At 38.7% G+C, this 21,488-nt stretch overlaps 1 protein-coding gene across 23 annotated transcripts; it reads right to left on the bottom strand.

Moving 5' to 3' along the window:
* Positions 1-270: 270 nt before the first annotated feature.
* On the bottom strand, positions 271-21,108 carry osbp (oxysterol binding protein). 23 transcript variants are annotated; one of them, XM_081361532.1, is made up of 20 exons: positions 20,998-21,077; positions 19,861-20,031; positions 16,381-16,589; positions 16,099-16,255; positions 14,515-14,626; positions 14,197-14,395; positions 13,001-13,115; positions 12,765-12,828; positions 11,803-11,970; positions 11,476-11,721; positions 11,246-11,366; positions 9,185-9,288; positions 8,801-8,896; positions 8,443-8,630; positions 6,818-7,068; positions 6,673-6,711; positions 5,429-5,608; positions 4,505-4,543; positions 4,088-4,117; positions 271-2,558 (listed from the first exon to the last, which is right to left on the bottom strand). In XM_081361532.1, exons 2-20 carry the CDS (start codon positions 19,992-19,994, stop codon positions 2,416-2,418), a joined length of 2,595 nt encoding a protein of 864 aa, XP_081217658.1. In that variant the 5' UTR covers positions 19,995-20,031; positions 20,998-21,077; the 3' UTR covers positions 271-2,415. The 23 variants fall into 23 exon arrangements, with proteins under 23 accessions (XP_081217658.1, XP_081217677.1, XP_081217674.1 ...); XM_081361551.1 differs by having other exon boundaries at positions 5,561-5,608; XM_081361548.1 differs by having other exon boundaries at positions 6,839-7,068.
* Positions 21,109-21,488: the final 380 nt, after the last annotated feature.

The raw sequence follows: 21,488 nt of genomic DNA, 5'->3' as shown, positions 1-21,488 counted from the left end.
CAAACAAACTAATGAATATCTAGCAATATTTAGCCAATAAAGTACTTTGGAGGAGAAGAAAAAAAAAAAAATCCAGGCCTGCAAATCTCATGAGAAGCCTCTGCTTCAGCTGCATATCTTGAGGAAAACATGTGTTTTCCAGTAAAAAAGGGTGGCGCTCCTCCAGAGCAGAAGTCAGGAAACCGAAACTTATGTCCAACAACTGCATTCCTAATCGCTAAGAAAAATATGCAAAGTGTGACGCTTCATAATGACAGGCGTGACAGACTGTTGTGTGTTTGACCGTTTCCTTTTCAAACCAGCTTTTATTATCATCATCATCATCTGCACCATGACGACAGTCAAGAGCAATTCTGTGCCGTAACACAATGATCAGAGGCCAAGAGAGGGACAACACGGACAGGACAAAGAAGAATGAAAACTTTAGGAATGACAGTCAAAGAAAAGAAATCAAATGACGACAGTTGTACAAATAAAAAGAGACTGCAAACAAAGAAAATAGAATCTGTAATTATTACAAAAAGCAGTAAAACTCGCGATGAAACTGACGGTTTAACGGAATCAGACGATGACGGGATAGATGTACATATATATAAAATTTCCATTAGTCTGGATCCATTCAAGGACAATGAGCAAACGAATTGTCTTCAGTTTGGGAGGAAACCGATGCATCGTCACTTCCCATGTCAAACAGACAAAAAAAACAAAACCGATAAAAAGTCAAAATAATTGTGTTGAACCCTCAAACTACATCAAAATTACCATCATAATTATAGCTCTAGCTGTCAGTATCAGCATTAGAAGAATTGGTATTATTAGTATGAATATTTTGCTTCATTATGTGATATATATACACAAATATCTGCAATGTTTTTGCATTGCTGTACTCTTGCTGTTTTCCCCCACGCATGTGTTTAAGTACACTTGAAAATAAAAAAGTTTCTTTTTTGTTTCACTGGATTATACAACAAACCCCAAATACGTTACTCATGATCACACACACACACACACACACACACACACATACACAGTAGTTTGAGAGTTCTCCCTTGACCTCACATGCCCATTTGAAAACACTCTCACACACATTCACACGCCTCAGTTTGTGGACACCGCTTTTTCTTCACCACGGACCCATAATGCATCTGTGAGCAGGCTGAAAGGGAACATTAACAAACATGTCCCTCCTTTGGAGTCGCGTGCACGACATCACCGCGACCGGTCGGCTTCAGCAGCGCAACGTGTTCCTCTGGCTACACTGATGCTTTTCTTTTACATGACTCTCTTGTACAATCCCTCGTGAGGATCAACAGATGTGCTCTTCTGCAGGTTATAAACACACTCTGGACAATTCATTTGTCAGTTTAAGTCATTTTAGCGGGTGTTAGTAAGAATATCACAATGAAGATGACAGTCCTCTCCGCTTCTAATGAGGACAATTCAAGTGTGATTGATTTCAAAGGAATAGTTCATGCAAAAATGATGAAAACTGCTATTATCTACTCGCACTCGGGTTGTTCAATAACCCACGTTTTGCTGACTTTTTCTGTAAAACAGTTCGTAGGCTGTCAAAAAGACCAAAATGACGACGCAAACGCACCATAAAAGTGATGCATATGTCTTAGATTTCATTATTTCAAGTAATACGATAGCTTATTGTGAGGAAGTGACTGAAATTTACACTGCTATTCAATGATAATCTTCCCATGAGCCAAAGCTTGTTTAAAAAAATCGATTTGACGGTCACTGCCTCCAAACGGCAGTCGAAGTTCCTCGCATCGTATAGATTCAGAAGACTTGGAATGCATAGCTTCACAAATCGCATTCATGACACTTTTTATCATGTGTTTTTTTGGTGCTAAAACGAGGCTGCGAGTAAGCAATGACAGATCTTTCATTTTTACGCGAACTACTTCTTTAAAATCCACAAACCAAGGCGAGCTCTTAAACTACGTTTCTCACACAAATAATGAGCACTACAGCGCTTCTCTAAACTCACTCACACATTCGCTAATTCACACACACACACGAGCAAACAGGCCTCCATATCCCCGGGATGTTTAAGAAGGGTGACGTCCACAGCCTGAGGAAGACGTGTGGAGTGGGACAGGGATTCGGAAGGGTGTGTTTTCCTAATGCTAGCATTTACTGACCCACGAACCCTATGGTTTAATAATCCCGTGACCACGAGGAATCGAGAGCAACACACAGTGGATGGTGTTGGGAGAGCGTTCCCGAACCATTTGGGTGTCCCTTATTGTCCACTGAGTAGAGCACGGCTGGCGAAAGAGAAAACTTGTGTCTTGATGTACTACAATACGGAAAGAGAAGGGGGCAGCTGACTGAGCTTTCGTTGGTTTGTTTTTCTGGGCGAGGGGAAAGTGAGGGTGTTGTGGGGCATGTGCGTGATTGGGATCAGAAGATATCCGGGCAGGAGTCCCAGTTGCCCTGCTCCTTGGCCTCCCAATATCCCCCTGTGTAGATGTGCGTGGGCTCTCCTGTCGCGGGGTCGACGCGTCGCTCGAACCACATCGCCTTGTAGTTGTCCTGATGACCGCCTGATCGAACACGGACATACAAAAGCAAACAAACAGTCACTTACTTAAAGAAGAGTAGGTACATTAGTGTGCAAGTTACTCAACAGTCTTTTCTACAGAACAGACGACTATTAGAAGCTATTTCAAATGTAGCCAGGAGCTTACAAGACAAACGTTTCCTAAACTATCAAATCTAAATGTACACAATCACCTACAATCTCTGATTCAACATCTCGCACTCTACGTTTACACAACAGGCTGATAAACAGGAGCTAAGAAAAGCACATGGTCAATAGAAGAGGAAAAAATAAAGTGAAGAGGGAAACAAATAGTGGTAGAGTTTAGAGGTGGGCGGTATGACCAACAATGTATGTCATGGTCCATGTTATACAGTACAATTTTATATTATAGCAGTTGTAGGATATATAACAACGTGTTTTTTATGGACATTGCACACAAAAATGTTATTTTATATCTATATCTATATATATATATATATATATATATATATCTATCTATCTATCTATCTATCTATCTATCTATCTATCTATATAACTCAATCATGTAATGCTCATTTATGCACAATCCCATAACAAACTTTACCAATTAAGCATACTTCATTATAGAGAAAAACATATACATGTACACACACACACATATATATATATATATATATACACAGTATATTTTATCTGTATATTTCTTATTACTTAAATACATTTTAATGTATAATTCTTTTTAGATTTTTCCTCTGATTAATAAAAAAAAAAAAATCTAAATAATCGTTAGTTGCAGCCTTAATATATATATATATATATATTTGAAGAGTTCAGATGCAAAAGCCTCTAAGTGCCATCTGAAATTTTCTTCTAGAATGTTCATTTTTTTATCAAGCTCCTATATTTAAGTTCAGTAATTTCACTTAAATGCCAATGAAAATGACCTATTAATTTTCATTTAAGTGAAATTACTGAACTTAAATATAGGAGCTTGATAAAAAAATGAACATTCTAGAAGAAAATTTCAGATGGCACTTAGAGGCTTTTGCATCTGAACTCTTCATATATCTTTTTATTAACTTTTTATATTTTAAATATTATAGTTGTCTATTTATACACATGTAATATATTTTTATATATTTTTTTTTAAATATAACAATAATTATAAAATATAATATACATACATACAAATTAAATTCTGTTATACATGTATAAATTAACAATTATACGAATATAACTATATAATAATTACAAAAGAATATAACATTAATGTTTAACTAAAATAAACATTTTAAATATATATATATATATACATATAAAGCTGAATTACATTTTCTTTGGATATTTATTATTAATTATTATTCATATTTTTTAAAGACCACAGAGGTGTGCATATATTGGAAACAATCCACATGTTCACACTTGATGCGAGTGGCATGATGTGCCAAAATTAAACGGTTCAACTCCAGTTTTCTGCTCGATCACACTGCCCAGCTCTATGAGAGGTGAGAGATGGAGGGGCTGGAAGGGTTTTGGGTGGATGTTACTTGCTTTTGACCGGAGCTCCATAAGGACCCTCCACTAGAGCGAGAAAGAGCAGAGAGTGAGACAGTGCTCACAGATGGTCAAACTCTGACCACACGAGATAACATGGCTGGGTGTGTAATGTGTGCTGCTTTATGAGATAATACAGTTTATCAGTGTATAAACCTTGTGCTTGTAATAATTAAAAGGATAATTTGAATATGTTAACACAAACTGTGGTTCTTGTGTTGTTAGCAACAACAAAAGAAGGAATATTGAGAATGCTGAGATTAACTAAATCATGAATGTTTTTTGTGCCAATTTTTCCCCTCCTGATTTCCGCTTAAGTAATGTATGATCTGACCCCTTTAAACATGTAGCTCTAACAAATAACAGATCGTTAACAAAAAAGTTAACGATCTGCGTGAACTGTGTGGTACTTGCTTGAGTATGCCGGCGGATGCGAGCCGTGCAGTGTTTCAGCTGAAGTTGAAGATGGAGGGATGCAGGCAAAGAGAAGAGGGGTGAGAGACATGTTAGCATGCACTGGTGGTGTGAACTGAAGAAATGAAAGATTAATGGGGAATGAACTTCAACACTGACTGTAGTCTCGGTCTATACTGCTGCAATTTATGCACTCACGCTGCCCTCTAGTGGAAGTTAAATGTCTGCATCATGGAACTGATTTCAAATGACCTATTAAGCTATTTTACAAGTCTTGATTTTGTTTTTGGGCTCTAGTAGAATAAGTTTTCATGCTTGAATGTTCAAAACACATTATTTTTCACATATTCTCCATTGTTGCAGCTCCTCTCTTCCCAGTCTGTCAGTAACGCTCTGTTTAGTTCCTGTCTCTACGAAGCCCCTCCATCTGAAAAGCACACTGTGCTCTGATTGGTCGGCTGGACCTGCGTGTTGTGATTGGTCAAGCGCTTCAGGAGTGTTTGGGAAATGTCCCGCCCCTTACCATAACCACAAGTTTAACACACTTCTAACTCACTCAACCAGGCCTAGCCCCTTTATTTAGTGTATGCCTTTGGCGGGAATTATTTAAATGAAGAGTATTGTGACGAGTTTGTTGCTGGAAGCAAACTCAAGACTACATAGGAGGCGTTTCAGGGAGTTCAGAAACAGTGACGCTGACATTGAGAATAACTCCTGTCGGAGTGACTTTGTAACTTTGCTGATCTTTTTCATGCTTAAACAGCAACATCACACACTAAAGAACATTGAAATAGTAAAAAAGCATAATAGGTCCTCTTTAAATATGCATGATGCAAGGAAAGAAATTCAAACAAAACTAAGCAATCGAACTAACAGTCTAAACGACACTACGCAGCTATGGTTTGTGTTGATTCTGCTACTTGCTTGATAGCGAAAGATCGGAGGAAGTTTCATCCATGTCAGCTGATGGAGGGATAGACAGATGGAAAATGAAGATGATTGGATGATAAAGGTGAGAAACAGATTGATTAGGGAGAGGGATGGGATGGTACTTGCTTTTGTAATTGGTCTCAGAGGGCTCACTGGCAATCTCGACTTCTTCAGCTGATCAGAGTTGAGAGACGAGCAGCCGAAAATTAAAAAAGGGGATGCAAATTAAGACAAAAACAAAAAAAGAAAGAATACAATGAGTGAATGGCATTATGGAGGCGGGGAAAGTGCTCCTATTAAAGGAATAGTTCACTCAAAATAAAAATCCTGTCATCATTTACTCACCCTCGTGTCGCTTCATACCTCAGTATGACCTTTTCTTTTATACGTAAGAGTACATTTTTAAAGAAAAAAGTTTTAAACTAGTTTACTTGTTTGTCATTTTTTTTTTTTTACAAAGTTTGAAGTTTTCTTGTACAAAAAATTATGTTAATTCAAATAAAATAAAGCAAACTGAAAATGTAATTTTTTTTTACCTATTTCAGTTGGCTGCAAGGCAACATTTCCATATTTCACTTTGTATAATTACTAAATTACAAATAATTTACTAAAATAACCAATTTACTAAATATAACTAAACTACATAAAAATAACTAAAATGATCAAATAAACCTCAAATAAAAAACTTAAACTAAACTTACAAAAAATTATGTTAATTCAAATAAAATAAAGCAAACTGAAAATGTAATTTTTTTTTACCTATTTCAGTTGGCTGCAAGGCAACATTTCCATATTTCACTTTGTATAATTACTAAATTACAAATAATTTACTAAAATAACCAATTTACTAAATATAACTAAACTACATAAAAATAACTAAAATGATCAAATAAACCTCAAATAAAAAACTTAAACTAAACTGAAAAAAAAAAACGTATTAAAATGGAAAATAAAGATAAAAAAATTATTTTAAATAATACATAAAATCAAAAATAAATTCAAAATATAAATACATGTCCCTTTCATCGACTATATGGAAAATCTCCACGGAAGAAAGAAAAAGTAATACGTTTGGAACAAGATGACAAAATATTCATCCGTAGGTGAACTACCACTTTAATAATATGCAAATAAGCACTATTACAGTGTGTGTTTGTGTGAGATGGGAGAAAATCCAGAAGACGACAATTAAAAAGAGAAAAGATACAGGGAAAACGAAGTAGAACAGGAGTACTTGCTTTTTAGTGGCGAGTCAGATATTGAGTCCTCAATGAGAGCTTGAGGGAGAGACAGAGACAGTCACACGGGAGTGAACGGGAGACGCCGAGAAGGCGGAAGAAACGAGGAGAGACGTGTAGAATGAGAAATAAAAGGATACTTTACCCCCGTCTGCTGGCTCCTTACCCTCTTCTGAAGGGCTGGCGGAGCGGTTGGCCTCTCGCTCTCTCTCTCGGCGGACGGTGCGCTGCTTCTCCTCCAGTCGTTGTTTCTCAGCGTTGGCCTCCTCCCAGCGGCCCTGCTCCATCAGACGCTGGTCCGGACGCCTCCTGCTGTCCGTGGGGGCAACGCCCTCCTCTGGCTCGTTCAACGTCAACGCCAGTGTTGAGAAGTAGTACATGTTTTCAGCTCCATCCCTGCATTTACAGGAGAGAGAGAGAGAGAGAGAGAGAGAGAGAGAGAGAGAGAGAGAGAGAGAGAGAGAGAGAGAGAGAGAGAGAGAGAGAGAGAGAGAGAGAGAGAGAGAGAGAGAGAGAGAGAGAGAGAGAGAGAGAGAGAGAGAGAGAGAGAGAGAGAGAGAGAGAGAGAGAGAGAGAGAGAGAGAGAGAGAGAGAGAGAGAGAGAGAGAGAGAGAGAGAGAGAGAGAGAGAGAGAGAGAGAGAAAATGAAGGAGGAAAATGAGAAATTCCAGCTGAATTCAAACTTGAGCATCACAACTCGATGTGTCAAAAACCATGCACTAAATACGAAGCCAAGGCTGCAACTACTCACGAATATTAATTAGGCAATGGCGGTGTTACTTTGTAGTCCGGCCACGTATTCTTATTAATATTCGTTAAAGGAATAATACGTGCTCAAACCTCAAGTTAAGCTCAACTGTCAGGCATAATGTTTATTACCACAAAAAACTTGTGTGAAAAAAATAAATAAAAATTAAGGTTCGTGTGAGACACAATGAAAATTAATGGGGCCAATTTTTTAATGGATTTTAAGGTGAAGGTGAAGCTTATACTTTTATAAAAGCATTTACATGCATGTAATCAAAATCTGGTTTTCCTTTAAATTTGACTTATAATATAATAGTAATTCGTAAGTATTTGTATTTTTTTATTTTAAATTTTACTGTTTTTCTATTTTCTACTGTAATGTAAAATTTAAAAGCAGTATTAAATAATAATAATTATTAATTTACTGAAGAACAGTAAAATTACACAACAAGAGTCTTAATTTGTAAGTTTCTGTTTTTGACAACAGATTTATAAACAACACTCAATAGAAATGTGTCCCGTGTTGCGTTTTCAAATGCACATAAGTGATCCAAGTTCACAGCGCTTGCAGAGAAGAGTTTGAGTGGAGCAGAATCTCAGACGCTTGTGCAGTTCTGTCAGATTGTGTTTTAAATGTATTTGAAAATAGCATTTTCCCCCCTCAGAATTACAGAATTAATATGGGACATACAGACATCAATATAAATAGATAAACATCACATCCCTGATCAATGTTCTGTTAAATTGTGTATATTATAATTTTTAGGGTTTTTGGTTTAATGTCATTACGTTGTCGACAGCAAAGCTGTAGAACTGGACATAACTTCACAGTTGTGGCTATCTTGTGGCTATACTTTTAAAACATAAATTTAATGTTTATGAACCGGCACGATTCAGTTTCATGATTAGTGCCTCACGGTAACCCAGATTTTAGTTTTTTGTTTAAAGAAAAGTAGGGACAAATGCTGTTCAGTGAGCTCAACAGTGTGTTGTTTTAATTGCACGTGTTTGGGAATGCCTTACGGCAGCGGAGTCTTCTTCCACAGCTCTTTGGCTTTGAGCGTCTGATAGACAGTTTTCTGTCGTCCTTCGGCGCCGTTCTCCCCGCCTCTGCTGCTCTGCATCACACGAGAGTATTCCATCTTCTCGTCCCACGTCCCGGACAGAACATAGTGCGCTTTCCCCTCTTTATCCGTCACAACCCCCGTGACCTACAGAGAGAGGCATTGCACGAGGAGGAAGTGAAAGCAGACATAAATTAGAGAAGGATGTAAAAAAAAAAAAAAAAAAAAAAAAAACCTTGAAAATGTTACAGAGGGTGACAAAACTGACACGTCTGCATTCTGGGAGAACGAAGTCAGTGGAACAGATGCTGACTCACCTTTCTGGCCACGTCTCTGGAGAAGTAGCTGTACGGGGCGAATTTGAGATGACAGCGGTCGCCTGTTCTGTGGTTCACGATGTCTATTTCTCCTGACTGAATCGAGAGAAAGACACAACAGAGCTTATGTATAAAATTAAATGCCACACTATAGATGTTGCAATTTAAGGGCAACATTTGTATAATACAAATTTAAATGCACAAAAAAACAGGGTGGCCAGCGGCTGAAAATGATGATTTCCGTAATTACAACATCAGATTACAACATCATTATCCACCGACAAGACCATCAGTTGATTTTGTAACAGACACACAAATCAGCCCGGCGGTCACGGACTGATGCATAAATAAATTATGCATAAATAAGTAGACTGTGTTCTCAACCTGATCTATCCAGAGTTTCCCGACGATGATATTGTGCACTGTGGTTGTGACTTTCTTCCAGCTGTAGTGATTGTTACTCTTCTCAAAGATACAATGAATAGAACCTGGAGAAACATACAAGCAATACAAAATGAGTTGAATGAACTCTTGCTTGAACACATATTCAAATATCCATCTTTTCATATGCACAAAGTATCATTGACTCATAAACCTCAGTATAGTAACTTAGTATTGTGTAAGAGTATTACACTAAGCACTTAAACACTATGTACTTATGCACTTTGTACCCAACTGTGTAGTGTATGAATTTTATAAGATTATTTTGTCATTCATCATTTGAGTCTGTTAGCCCAAATACGATTCAGTCAGGAGCAGTGAGTGATTTTCTCTTAATCTTTTGTTGTTTGATTAACATTGATGACACTGACCGCAGCAGATTTATTAGACCGCTGTCACTTTAAGAGCGAATGCACTGATACACACGTGCTTTCTTTCTCAACTGTTTATATTCACTTAAGACAAATGACTGTTTACAAGGATATTCGCAAAGACGGGCATTTTAACATATAAGTTTGTGTATTTGTCATAGCTCAGACACTGTATATACACTGTACTGTAATGAGTTCTCTTTCACTGCTTTTTGCACTTCAATGGATAAAAATCACTTGTTTTTAAACAGCAATGCTTAAAAACACATGCAGATGATAAGCTTTCGTGACGGCGCAGCACGGCAACGTCACATGAGCGTAACCGCGATAGAGACGATCGTCCAAAATCTCTACCGGCTGACAAATTTCTACCGGTTAATCGTGCCTACAGGTCTATCGCACACCCCTATGTGAACACACTACTCGCACTATTTATACTACAAAACATCATAGAATAGTGCATAAGTACGTGAACTAGGAAGCACCTTAAGTTTTTTTGCATTACACCTTCTGTTTTATAATATGTTTGTTTTTAAGAAAAGGAACTAGAGAGAAAAACTCGCCACTATTGGCGAGCCACTAGAGAGAAATTTTTCGCCACTAGGGGTCGCTAACCTATTTACAATAACAAAGACGTAGATTGATGACGCAACATTTGCTAAGAATTATGGATCTTGTCGTCAACGCCAAGCCGACCGATCTAATAATGTTTATGAATGACTGAATACATCGATGTTTTTATCATGACTGTGATATGAAGCAGTTCGGGATTGCTAAGAGACAGCTATCAGCTCCACACGCGACGCGAGTCCCGCGGATATAAAAGGAATAAGGACATTTCATTCTACCGAGCTACATGCAGAATTACTACTCACAGGTCAGTTTATTAGACAAATTAAACTTGTGAGGTAACGCAGCGCTGTTTGCAGCACTAAACTGCATTTGAGTGTGTTGAAATGTATGTGTTAGTTTGTCTGTTTGAGACTAGCAGTAAGCTAGATCAACATTAGAATAACATACAGATCATATTCTGACATTTTATCATTGTTGAACTATTTAACATTGATTAGTTTTATGTAAATGTGCTCACCTGTTTAATAAAGTACATGTAGGAGCGGTCGAAGTCTCGGACGTGGCGCTCTCGTTTATATACTGTCTATGGGAGCTCTCGGCATCTCGAAAACACTGCGCTGATATTGATTCTCGTTTAAGTCTGCTTGTCATGGTCCATAATGTTTGAACGAAACAACAGCGTGCAAACAGACATTGCGAACTACACATTTGTCCACGTTTGTCGCTTTGGTTACTATCAGACGGCTCTGGTTCATAGCTCCGTTTGCCATGGCAGCACGAGCGGAAACCAGGGACAACGCGGATATGACGGCATTGACGGCGACAAAACGGAAATAAAGAAACGGGACGTGTCTTCGAATTAAATTACGAATTTCTCCTGGTTTGAAAGTTGTTGGAAACAGTCGGGATAATGTAAGTACACAACTAAAAAAAAATATATAACATAGATATAGTGATTTTTGCTATTTTTAAAGCAAAAAAAGTTACATATTGTGCCTTTAAAGCTGCACATGCCACTTTAAAACATGGTGATAAGGTCCAAAATAGCACAAATAGTTACCCAGGGGCATAATGGAGAGATATTTGCCCCTGAACTTGCTGGCCAGGGCAATCTCCTGTCTCAGGGTCCAGCCTCGCTCGGAGATTGCGTGATGAGCCGCAGCAGGAGGGTGATGGCTTACCTGAAGTGAAAGACAGGAAGAAGAACAGATTAGGTTTCAAACACAACCTGCTTCATTTCAATAAGCTGTTCCTCTATCTCAGGATAATCAAAGGCTGATGTCCCCTCACCTGCTCACAGAGGGATCTGTATCCGCTCTCCTGGGCACGGTCCAGCTCGAACGTCTCTCCCAGCAGAGGGTTGAAGGGTTTGCCCGTGCGGTGAACCGTAGTGGAGTATGAAGAAACAGTGAAAGCTGCCACGTAGCACATCTGCTCCAGAGAGTTATGGCACTTGGCCGCCCGGTCCAGCAGTTCGTAGTACTCGAGATCCTCTGAGAGACGCTGCAGCATGGACAGGGGCTCGTTGAAGTTCACCTGGGAAAAGAAGGATGCGTTGAAAGCACTGCCATAAATCGGGGCTGTTCGGGATTCTCATAAAGACAGCGATGAGCGTACAGGCATAGGGATTTTGGAGAGTTCTTTTCCGATACAGTTCTTCATGATGCTCCACAGATTGAGAGAGTAATTCGGTTTATCTGGGATACGGGTCCGTCTCTTCCTCATAGGCACCACCTCCTGGGACTGCGGAGACTCAGGATTGGATGCCACAGACTGCTCGTCTAGCTGTGAGAGATGGAAAAAACGGTTCAAACATGAACTTCAGATGTCAAAGGCTACTTTTTCTCGACCTATTTTTGTGCAAATTTTAGCATATTGCATAAAAAAAAAGCTGGAAACACCAAGATGCGCATAAATTAAAAAAATGTGCATAAAAAAAAAAACTGCATGCACTCAATTGAGGTGCATTTTTTTTTTAAATATCCGATAAGACGTCGTGCATAGACTACGATGGAAACACATTTACCGAATAAATCCATTAATGTGGAACAAAAAACTCACGCGACTTTGCCTCAACAGAGGATGTGATTGGTCCACTGGTTAGTCCAGTTATCCAATGTCATTGCACAGCATCTCAAATGTTGCCAAATTCTGTCATCAAGATGATTTAGTATAATTACCTGCCAGAACTGTCTCACATGATTGCGTTCCTAAACATCAGGCATCCGCCTCCGAACGCTAGATAACGTCTGCGCGCTCTGAGGTGCTAGTCATTAATGACATACGAAAAAGGAGCCACAATGGCTTCCCTAATTGCAGCAACCTCTGTTTTTATTACAGATATTTTCCCCCAATTTCCCAGGAAGTGAAGATTTTTTTCTGTTGAACACATGGGACGGAAATGGTGCTTTATTCGCAAATGTTTTATGCGTTATTGCAATTTTGCGCATAAGTTAACATATATCAGCTTTGGATGGAAAGAGCTACTAGTTTTTTTATATATATATATATCTAGACTGCACATGAAAACGAATGTGGTTCACATACATAAACACCATTTATAAACATAACGGCCTTACCGATGCCGTCCCGTCATCCATTCCCATCTCGCTACTGATTCCGCTGACATTGCTGCCAGATCTCCTGAGAGAAATGGAAAGAGGGTATGAGAGAGACAGAGTGTGTGAGAGAGAGGAGGAAGGGGAAGGGAAGGCATAGGACACACACTTAGGTCAAGTAACACTTATATGAGAAGTGAGTTCAGGGACAGATAGGGATGAGAGTAAACGACTGGAGCGAGGGAATAAATAAAGACCTGTGATATTTGGGGTCTGCTGGAACGGTGATAAACTCTTGAACGTCCTCGCACGCGTCGAAGAATTCGTTCTCATCGTCCTCGTCACTGGCGTCGCCCTTTACTGGAGCTGAGCCTACAGGACGGATAATGCAAGAAGTATAATATATTTAGGAAATCTCTGTCATATCGGGTATATAGATATGAGTGTTAAGAGTTTTCAGGATTACATCTTTCTGGGTGATATATAAAATATTCAATACTGCAAGCATCGCAAAGGTTACATTGAAAATTTTAATTTGCTAATATGCATTTTAATCATTCCTAATTGTAAATTATTAAATGTAACAAAAGACTCATTTGTATCGCCCAAACATTTTTCAGTCATTAAAATGTTTTAGTAAAGTACACTACCGTATCTTACCAAAAGATTGGAGTCATTAAGATAAAAAAAAAAAGGAATCAATATTTTTATCCAGCAAGGATGTCTTAAATTTATCAAATGTGACAGTACAGACATTTAAAATGTTATTTCAAATACATGCTGTTCTTTTGAACATTCTATTCATCAAATAATATTGAAAAAAAAAATCAGTTTCCACAGAAATATTAAGCAGCACAAATGTTTTCAACATTGATAATCATCACAAATGTTTCTTGAGCATCAGATCATCATATTAGAGTGATTTCTGAAGGATCATGTGACACTGAAGACTGAAGTAATGATGCTAAAAATTCAGGTTTGATCACAGGAATAAATTACATTTTAAAAATCTATTTTAAATATTTGTGTAACAATATTACTGTTTTTACTGTATTTTTGATCAAATAAAACCAGCCTTGGTGAGGAGAAGAGAAACATCTGACCCCAAACATTTAAACTGTGTGTATTTAAGTAAATATTGCTGTTAATTACCATATAGTTCTATATTTGTGCAAATAAATGAAAAAGATGAAATATTAATCTTCCACGTGTTCATTACTATAAACCCTGTGTGTTGTGAGGCTGACTCAAACTGACTTGTGACTCAATCTGACTGATTCATTCAAAAGGATTTGCTCATAAGGGTCATTCATTTTGGCTTCAGACATCACTAGTTGTCTTCTCATTGTTATGTGCAACTAGTGAAGACAATGCAGTAGAAAGCTGTGTTTATATATTAGTCTCTATATATTATTTTGTGGCACCCAGTCTTTCTATGTCATTGACTCTGTACCTTTGTTGTCTGTGGCAGGGTTGCTCTGGGAAGGAGGCAGAACAGTCGCTCCTCTGAAGGCTCTCTCCAGATGGTTGTGTTGTTTGGCGAGTTGCTCCAGTGTTTCCTCCAGTCGGACTCTCTGCTCTCTCTCGGCCTGCAGGGCTTTCTGCCAACGCTTACTGTGAGCCTGAGCCAACGATAGGAAGTCCCTGCAGGCCTGGGTATCAGATTTTTAGAGAATCGTTAAGAATACGTTTCACAGAGTGGTTTCTGTGTGTGAAACGGACAACCACAAAGCAAATTCCCTAAAGCAGATATACTGCCTGGTTGCCTTACGTTGATCATGGCGTTGGAGGTGATGCGGAAGAGCGTGGCTCGCTCCGTCACCTGCCGAATCTTTTCACTCGTCTGTCCTTCCAGCCGAACTCCCTCCAGCTCAGACAAGGACCTGAAAGAAAGCATAAGAATCAACAAATTGAACATTACATAGACACTTTATGAGCACAAAAGCCAAATCTTTGAGTGAAACAAATAATAATTTATGTACAATTAAAAAAGTTCATTTAAATTATTACTAGAATATAAAATTAAAAATGATGCAAAAATCCTAGCCATTCAGCATTTTCAGTATTTAGCACTAAGAGGCGGCTTTATGTGCCACACTTTGGCAGTGAGCACAAAATCTGAGGGAATGAGTAAAATTATGATATTGTATCTATTCTGTGGAAAATGTGTATTGGATTTCACATACATCTAAAAATTACTTAGTTTATTATTTCAGATTCCTTTTTAAAGGGGTCATATAATGCCATTTTTGTACAAGCTAATATGATTCTTTAGGGTCTAAATTAAAAGTTTGTAATATACTTTAATTAAAAATTCTCATTAGTATTGTAAGAAAACACAAATTTTACCTGGTCAAAAACAGCTCTGTTTTCAGCACGCCGTTTCAGTGCATGTGTCTTTAAATGATGATGAGCTTTGCTGACCCCGCCCCTCTGTTCTGTGCGTACACCGTTTGTAACACAATAACCACGCGTTGTTCATTATAAACGTGGGATTATGAATTATATTGAGAACGTCGTACATAGAAAACATGCTGTAATGTACCCTGAGTGTAAACCTTAGATGCATTCATCGTGAAGCCTGCAGCAAGGTTTGCAAATTTCGCAAACATTAATATAAATACTAATATAAAGGTTAATAAAACATTACACTCACATCTTCTGGAGGTTCAGCAGTAACACGTTGGTACCGATCCGTTTTTTCTCGTTTGTAAAGCTGTCTGGTGTGAAATGATTCGCGTAAACATGAAAGCATGGACGATCGTGGGGAATCCCCGTGAGGGAATCCCCGCGTCAATCCTTTGGGCATATCGCTTCAAAAACAAAACTCAGCCACTGCATCTATAACGGCTCAGATTTAGGAACATCCAAATGACTGCTGTGTTCCTTATTACATCTAAGAAGAGAACACCACAATCGCGTAGACGCCATTCTGCTCCAGCATATCAACAATGGCGGACTACTATGACGGCTGTCACAGCTCACTCAGGGCGGGTCTTGTGTTGCAACACAGCTGTCAATCACAATCGCGGGAGGGGCGTACGATCTTATGACGTCACAATATCGAACGGCTTGATTTCATAGATGGTCAAACATATAAGGAGATTAAAACAAAACCACTGGATGGATTTTAATCATGATAGGATGGTTGTGTACAGGCACTGCCAACAGACATTTCAGTGCAATCAACTTGTAAAAGTGCATGTACCATTATATGACCCCTTTAAGACTACAATTGAAAAATGTACATACACTATATATAAAATTCAACTATATAAGTATTTTTTTGTATTATTTAAATACTTATTATGCACTTAATAGTCAAGTGTGTCCAAACTGGTAGAGAAAGACTGACCGCTGAAGCGCAGAGCCGTGTTTGGCGATGAGGTCGTTGCATGTGCTCAGATCCTCCACCTTGCTGCCCAGGGTGCGGAGCGTGGACTGCACCTCTGAGTTTCGTGAGCCTCCACCCTGTCCTGCCGCAGGAGGACTGGACTCGTCCCCGGAATCATCTGCAGAGAACGAAGAAGAAAAAACTGTGAAACGCTTTCCACCGCAAACTGTGTTGAGTGTGCAGTGTTGAGCTATTCTCAAACGTGGTTTCCCGTTCCCAGTGTTAGTGAGGGGCGTGACTGACCTGATTCGGCCTGCATGCGGAAAGCTTTGGCTTTGGCGAGCTCCAGTGCTGTGATCCACCGCTGCCGTTCCACCTCTGAGCTGGCCTTCAGGTGATACGTCTGCGTGCCGCCATTAGAGATGACGAAATTGCACGAGTCCTCCACCGCGATATTGGCAGTGGCCAGGTTTATGGTGCCCCGACACGTGTGACCCATCTCCGCCTGGGTCCTGGAAGAGCAAGAGGGATGGAGATGAGATGCTGTGTTCAAGATGAAACACTTCATTTGGTCATAGTTATATACAATTTTAGATGCAAAAAATGGTTTACATGTTGTTCCGGCGGCTCCAGGGATGCCAGAATAAGACTAAATGTGTTTCTGACTTGATAACGATACTCAAAAGTCTGGTTCTGCGAGGCTAGAGGACAATCCTCTGTGAGCAAAAACTTGAACAAAAGCCCCCTGACAGCTGTTTTTCAGCATCTGATGTAATATTCATGAATCAGCACTGAAAGGTAAGCATTCGAGAAATGGGTTCAGCTAGAGTTTCTTTTACTCCCCAGCATTTATGTGACAGGAGATACGTTACCGCTGTTATCGCAGTATCTGATCTCAGATTGAAAAAGAGCCCCATTTTACGATCTTAGCAAATATTCAGACAAATTTGAGACATGAATCAATCCAACCAGCTCCAAGACAAATAAATCAAATGAGAAACAACAGTATTATATAAAACTCACTGTAGCCTAAGTCATTGATTACAAATACAAAATGCTATACATTACACGTTTATTGCAAAATATTCAATAAACTAAATTCATATTCATAATGAGATAAGTTGTTTGAGACTGAAAATATAAAAATAAAAGCCAATTCAAAACTGTAATAAATACTATAATAGTACATAAGTAATCCTAAAATAACTCTGTTGTAGTAATCCTGTGGTAAGCCGCTCATATGTAAACAGCACCAAATAAGTGACGTATAAATAAAGTTTCCGTCTCTAACTGTAATTTGCCAACACTGATGAATCACCAGTTCTCTGAATTTCCACGCTCAGACGGAAAAAATTAGACAAGACCAGTTTGGACGGTCCACGACATGGCACAAGACCGATGCCAGGCCCAAGAGTCCAGAGCCTGTAACCTATGAAACTGAAATCTCTTACTCGCCCTCTACATTTCCTGATCTCATCTTACACACACACACACACACACACACACAGGACCAGAGGAAGTGCTAAAATCAAGCCTTAAGTAGAGCGTGTGATCCTCCTAAACAGAGATGGCCTGTTAAGACGGTCATGTGACCCAAACTCACTCAGCCAATCAAAGTGGTCATGTGGAGGTAGAAAAGACAATGTGTACTTGAGCCTTTTATTTACACTGTAATGCCACAGTCAGACCTCCCACACGTTTGACTCATGGTGATTCATGTATTAAAGAATTGTTTAGTCGTTGCAATCACAAAGAACAATTTCTAGCCGAATACATTTTTTAGAGTAGTAAATAAAAATTCATATTCACTATAGAAATCAGAACCAGATGTTGGAGACAGTGCTTAATAATGCCTTAAACTAAATTATTTTGGTAACTGTATTACACCAAATGATTGGGAGGTTTCCACTATATTTTGAAAGCTAATTTGTTCAAATATTTAATGACATCCCACAGTAATGCGCTTTTGGGTGTATCAGAAAAGCATCTGCTATATTAGGGAAGGAAAATATGTAGGTTATTTTTGAACGACGGACAAAATCAGTTTCAATTTAAATTCAGTATTTAAAAAGCAGATTGTGTGACGAACATTTAAATTCTACATTTCTAAAGTGTGCAAAACGCTCTTTAACTGCTGAAATACACATTTCACACTGGAAGTATTTGAGATTTATCAAAAGTTACTAAACTAAAAATTGCATGGTTTTTATTTTCATACAATTGATTCAAAAGATTGTGGTCGGTAAGATTTTTGAATGAATTTTCAGCATCATTACTCCAGTCTTCAGTGTCACATGATCTTTCAGAAATCAGTCTATTATGATGATTTTCTGCTATTATCAAGAATTTTTGTGGAAACTGTTATTCAGGATTCTTTGATGAATAGAAAGTTCAGAGGAACAGCATTTATTTGAAATAGAAATCTTTTGTAACATTATAAATGTCTCTACTGTTACTTTTAATCAATTTAATGCATTCCTGCTGAATAAAAGTAATAAGAAAAATACATTTTATTTGTAACACACTGTATATTTAAGCAAAATCACAAAGTGCTCCAGTTTAAAAACAAAAAGATTTTTTTTTTTAAATCAACCAAAATCTCTACTAAAAAGGCGAGTTTAAGTCCGCGTTTGAAAGCATCCACAGTCCAAAAGCAAAAGTACTGATTTCTTTCTTTAAAAAAAAAGGCCTTTCCATTCACAAAAAGGCAGTGAGCATCATAGTTGTGTGCCATCTGGCTCCTGTTAGAATATCAGATATCTGATAATTCACCATATATCTGTGCCTGCAGTTAAAATCAGCTATTTGTGAGATTCAGTGGCAGCACTTTTTAGTCATTTTCAGCTCGATCTCAATGAAGCACTAATGTAAATCAGACCTTTTTATTTGCTTTGGTGTGGCTTTAACACAGCATTCATTTAATGACATTTCCGTATTTATGAACAAATACAACATAATAAAAGAAAGCAAAAATAGTGAACATGCGCTCATTAGCCAACTGTTGAGGTATTGGACCTTATGTTATGTCATCGTATATTTACAGAGTTAAACATCAGAGCATGAGGGAGGATTTTGAAGAATGTGTTATCCTCTCATCTCAAACTGTTGAGCAAACAGTGGCGATCGCACGAGCAAACACACACACACACACACGCAGTATTAATAATTGACAAAGCCCAATGAGATGAATGCAGCTTTACCATTAGATCGACTCAAATCTAATTACGTAAAACGGCATCATCTTACAGACACAGAGAAGAAGGTGTTGAGGCTTTTGGCCTGTTTAACATCCACAAGTCCAATCGCTTCGAAGTCGTATGACTTGGGACATCATCAGTTTAGCACAAACAATAGACCTCTGGTCTCCTTCCCTGTGTACCGACACAGCCGAGTGTTAGCATTAGCCGTTACACTTTTTTGGCTAAAGTTTGCAGGCTTGCCCTCTAGTGGTTTTGGCGTTACTGACAGACTGGGAAGAGAGGAGCTGCAACAATGTCAAATATGTCAAAAACAAGGTGTTTTGATCACTCAAGCATTAAAACCTATTCTAGTAGCAATGCTTGCCATACCAAGAATATCAAGTAATTTCGCTATCTAAATCTTTGCACCTTATCAGATATTGGTGAAAGGGCAAAGAACACTTGACAGCATGACGAATGGTTCAGTAGGACATCAGACGTTCCTATCAGAAATTGGGAGAACTGTTGTCTGACGGAAGCGAAACCGGATTTAAAAAATGTGGTTTCTAGACTTTGATAAATCAACTACATGTCACAAACTCACCTGTAGTAAGACAGCAAGCCATTGCTCAGGACGAACCATCGCCTTTGGTATCCCTTGATGTAATTAGTCCATTTGAAGAGCCAGCCTTTATAGGTGTCTCCAGGAGCCGGGATGGGTGCTTTGGGCTCCGACATCACGACAGCCCGTGGCTTCACAGTGTCTGACAGGGGTCTGGTTTGAACACAAAGGGTTAAACGGGTTAGTTGACACAAATGCCTGTGTGATTCATCACACCGAGATGGACAAACTCGCAGCCTTTCTCTATTCCAGGGCATCTGAAATGTTTACATACACACCCAATTTGTGTTGTTCCCTGCCTAGACACAGTTTGGTGTTGCCTAAAGGGTTCTGTGTGGGTTGACACTGACAGCTCCCTAAGTTTTCGGAACACATCCAAAATCTTGCCAAATAACGCGTGTTATACTTAGTGGATATCATTTCAGTGAGCTCGTTTCGCCTACGTGTCACTCAGTGAACCTACTTCATTTCATTTACAGACACGAATTCAAACAAACCCATTTAAACAACAGTGTTTAGGAGCGTAGTACATAAACACAAACATATCTCGGGCTAGTTTAAACTTTGTTCAGATAAACGAGGCCTGTGTGTAGGAGTCATTCACACAAAACTGCGAGTCCAAACGACCTTAACACGACAAAGTTTATTAACACCGCTATGAAATACATTACAAACGCTCTTAACGTTTTAATAAAAATCCAGTTTCTTATAAGCATATGCATAACGTAAACGTAAAATGACTTTGACGGCTAATTCAGCTAACGGCTAATAAAACTGACGCGCTATCGCGAGACATGGACGGGTGCAGTCAAAAACACGAATATACCCGTAAATGAAGCACTTACGTGATGATAAATCACCTATAAACCGCTAAAATGCGCGTTTACCCTCTAAAAGACCTGTAATACTGTTAGCGTGAGGGGGAATGTGTGTTAAACTGAAGCTAACTAGCCTGTGCTAACCTTCAAGCTCTGTATAATGAGAGAAATCCCGTCAATGAATGCAAAAAATCAGATGAAACCTCCCGACAACAACCGAAAACAACACGACAAGACAGGGAAACATGAAATGCCCGGTGTTGACATGATTTAAAGTGTGTTAGAGCAGGCCAGCTCTTACCTGATCTCTCAATGATCCCCTCTGAAGAAGGAAGTCAGTGACATGAGAAGATCACAGGAGTGAGTTACTCACTCACTCACTCACTCACTCACACACACACAAAACTCGCATAAAAGTCACATTATCGCATCTTTCCCAGTTCATAAAACACAGACACCGTCCTGATTCTGGCCAAGACACGTGTAAAAGTGATTTGACTTACTCGTTGAGGACATTTTAGCTGAAATTGATTTGTTTTTCGTTAGTAAATGTGATAAAATAGTAGCCTAAGTTACTGGAGTTACAGTCATTTTACAAGAAGCTGATTGTGGTAAATGAAGTGCCCGAGTGGTTCATTGTCTTAATAAAAAGGTAGCAACAGTATCATCCTCCTGAGACCCAGAATTTGTTTAATTCAGTGAGTTTTCATGTCATTACATTGTTTAATTAGAGCATCAGAAGCAAATGGAGGGGAAAACATTTGTGAAGAAATGTATATATATATATATGTA

This window comes from Scardinius erythrophthalmus (assembly GCF_964197995.2).
Source record: "Scardinius erythrophthalmus genome assembly, chromosome: 3".
In the NCBI taxonomy this organism is placed as follows: Eukaryota; Metazoa; Chordata; class Actinopteri; order Cypriniformes; family Leuciscidae; genus Scardinius; species Scardinius erythrophthalmus.
Note: the sequence above shows the minus strand (reverse complement) of the source record. Positions and strands in the feature narration are given on the sequence as shown.

Coding starts and splice junctions, on each gene's coding strand:
- osbp (XM_081361532.1), bottom strand. CDS start 19,994: ATGTCGGAGCCCAAAGCACCCATCCCGGCTCCTGGAGACACCTATAAA. Junction 13,116..14,196: donor CCCTGCCACAGACAACAAAG/GTACAGAGTCAA, acceptor TCCGTCCTGTAG/GCTCAGCTCCAGTAAAGGGC. Junction 4,118..4,504: donor GCATCCGCCGGCATACTCAA/GCAAGTACCACA, acceptor TTCTCGCTCTAG/TGGAGGGTCCTTATGGAGCT.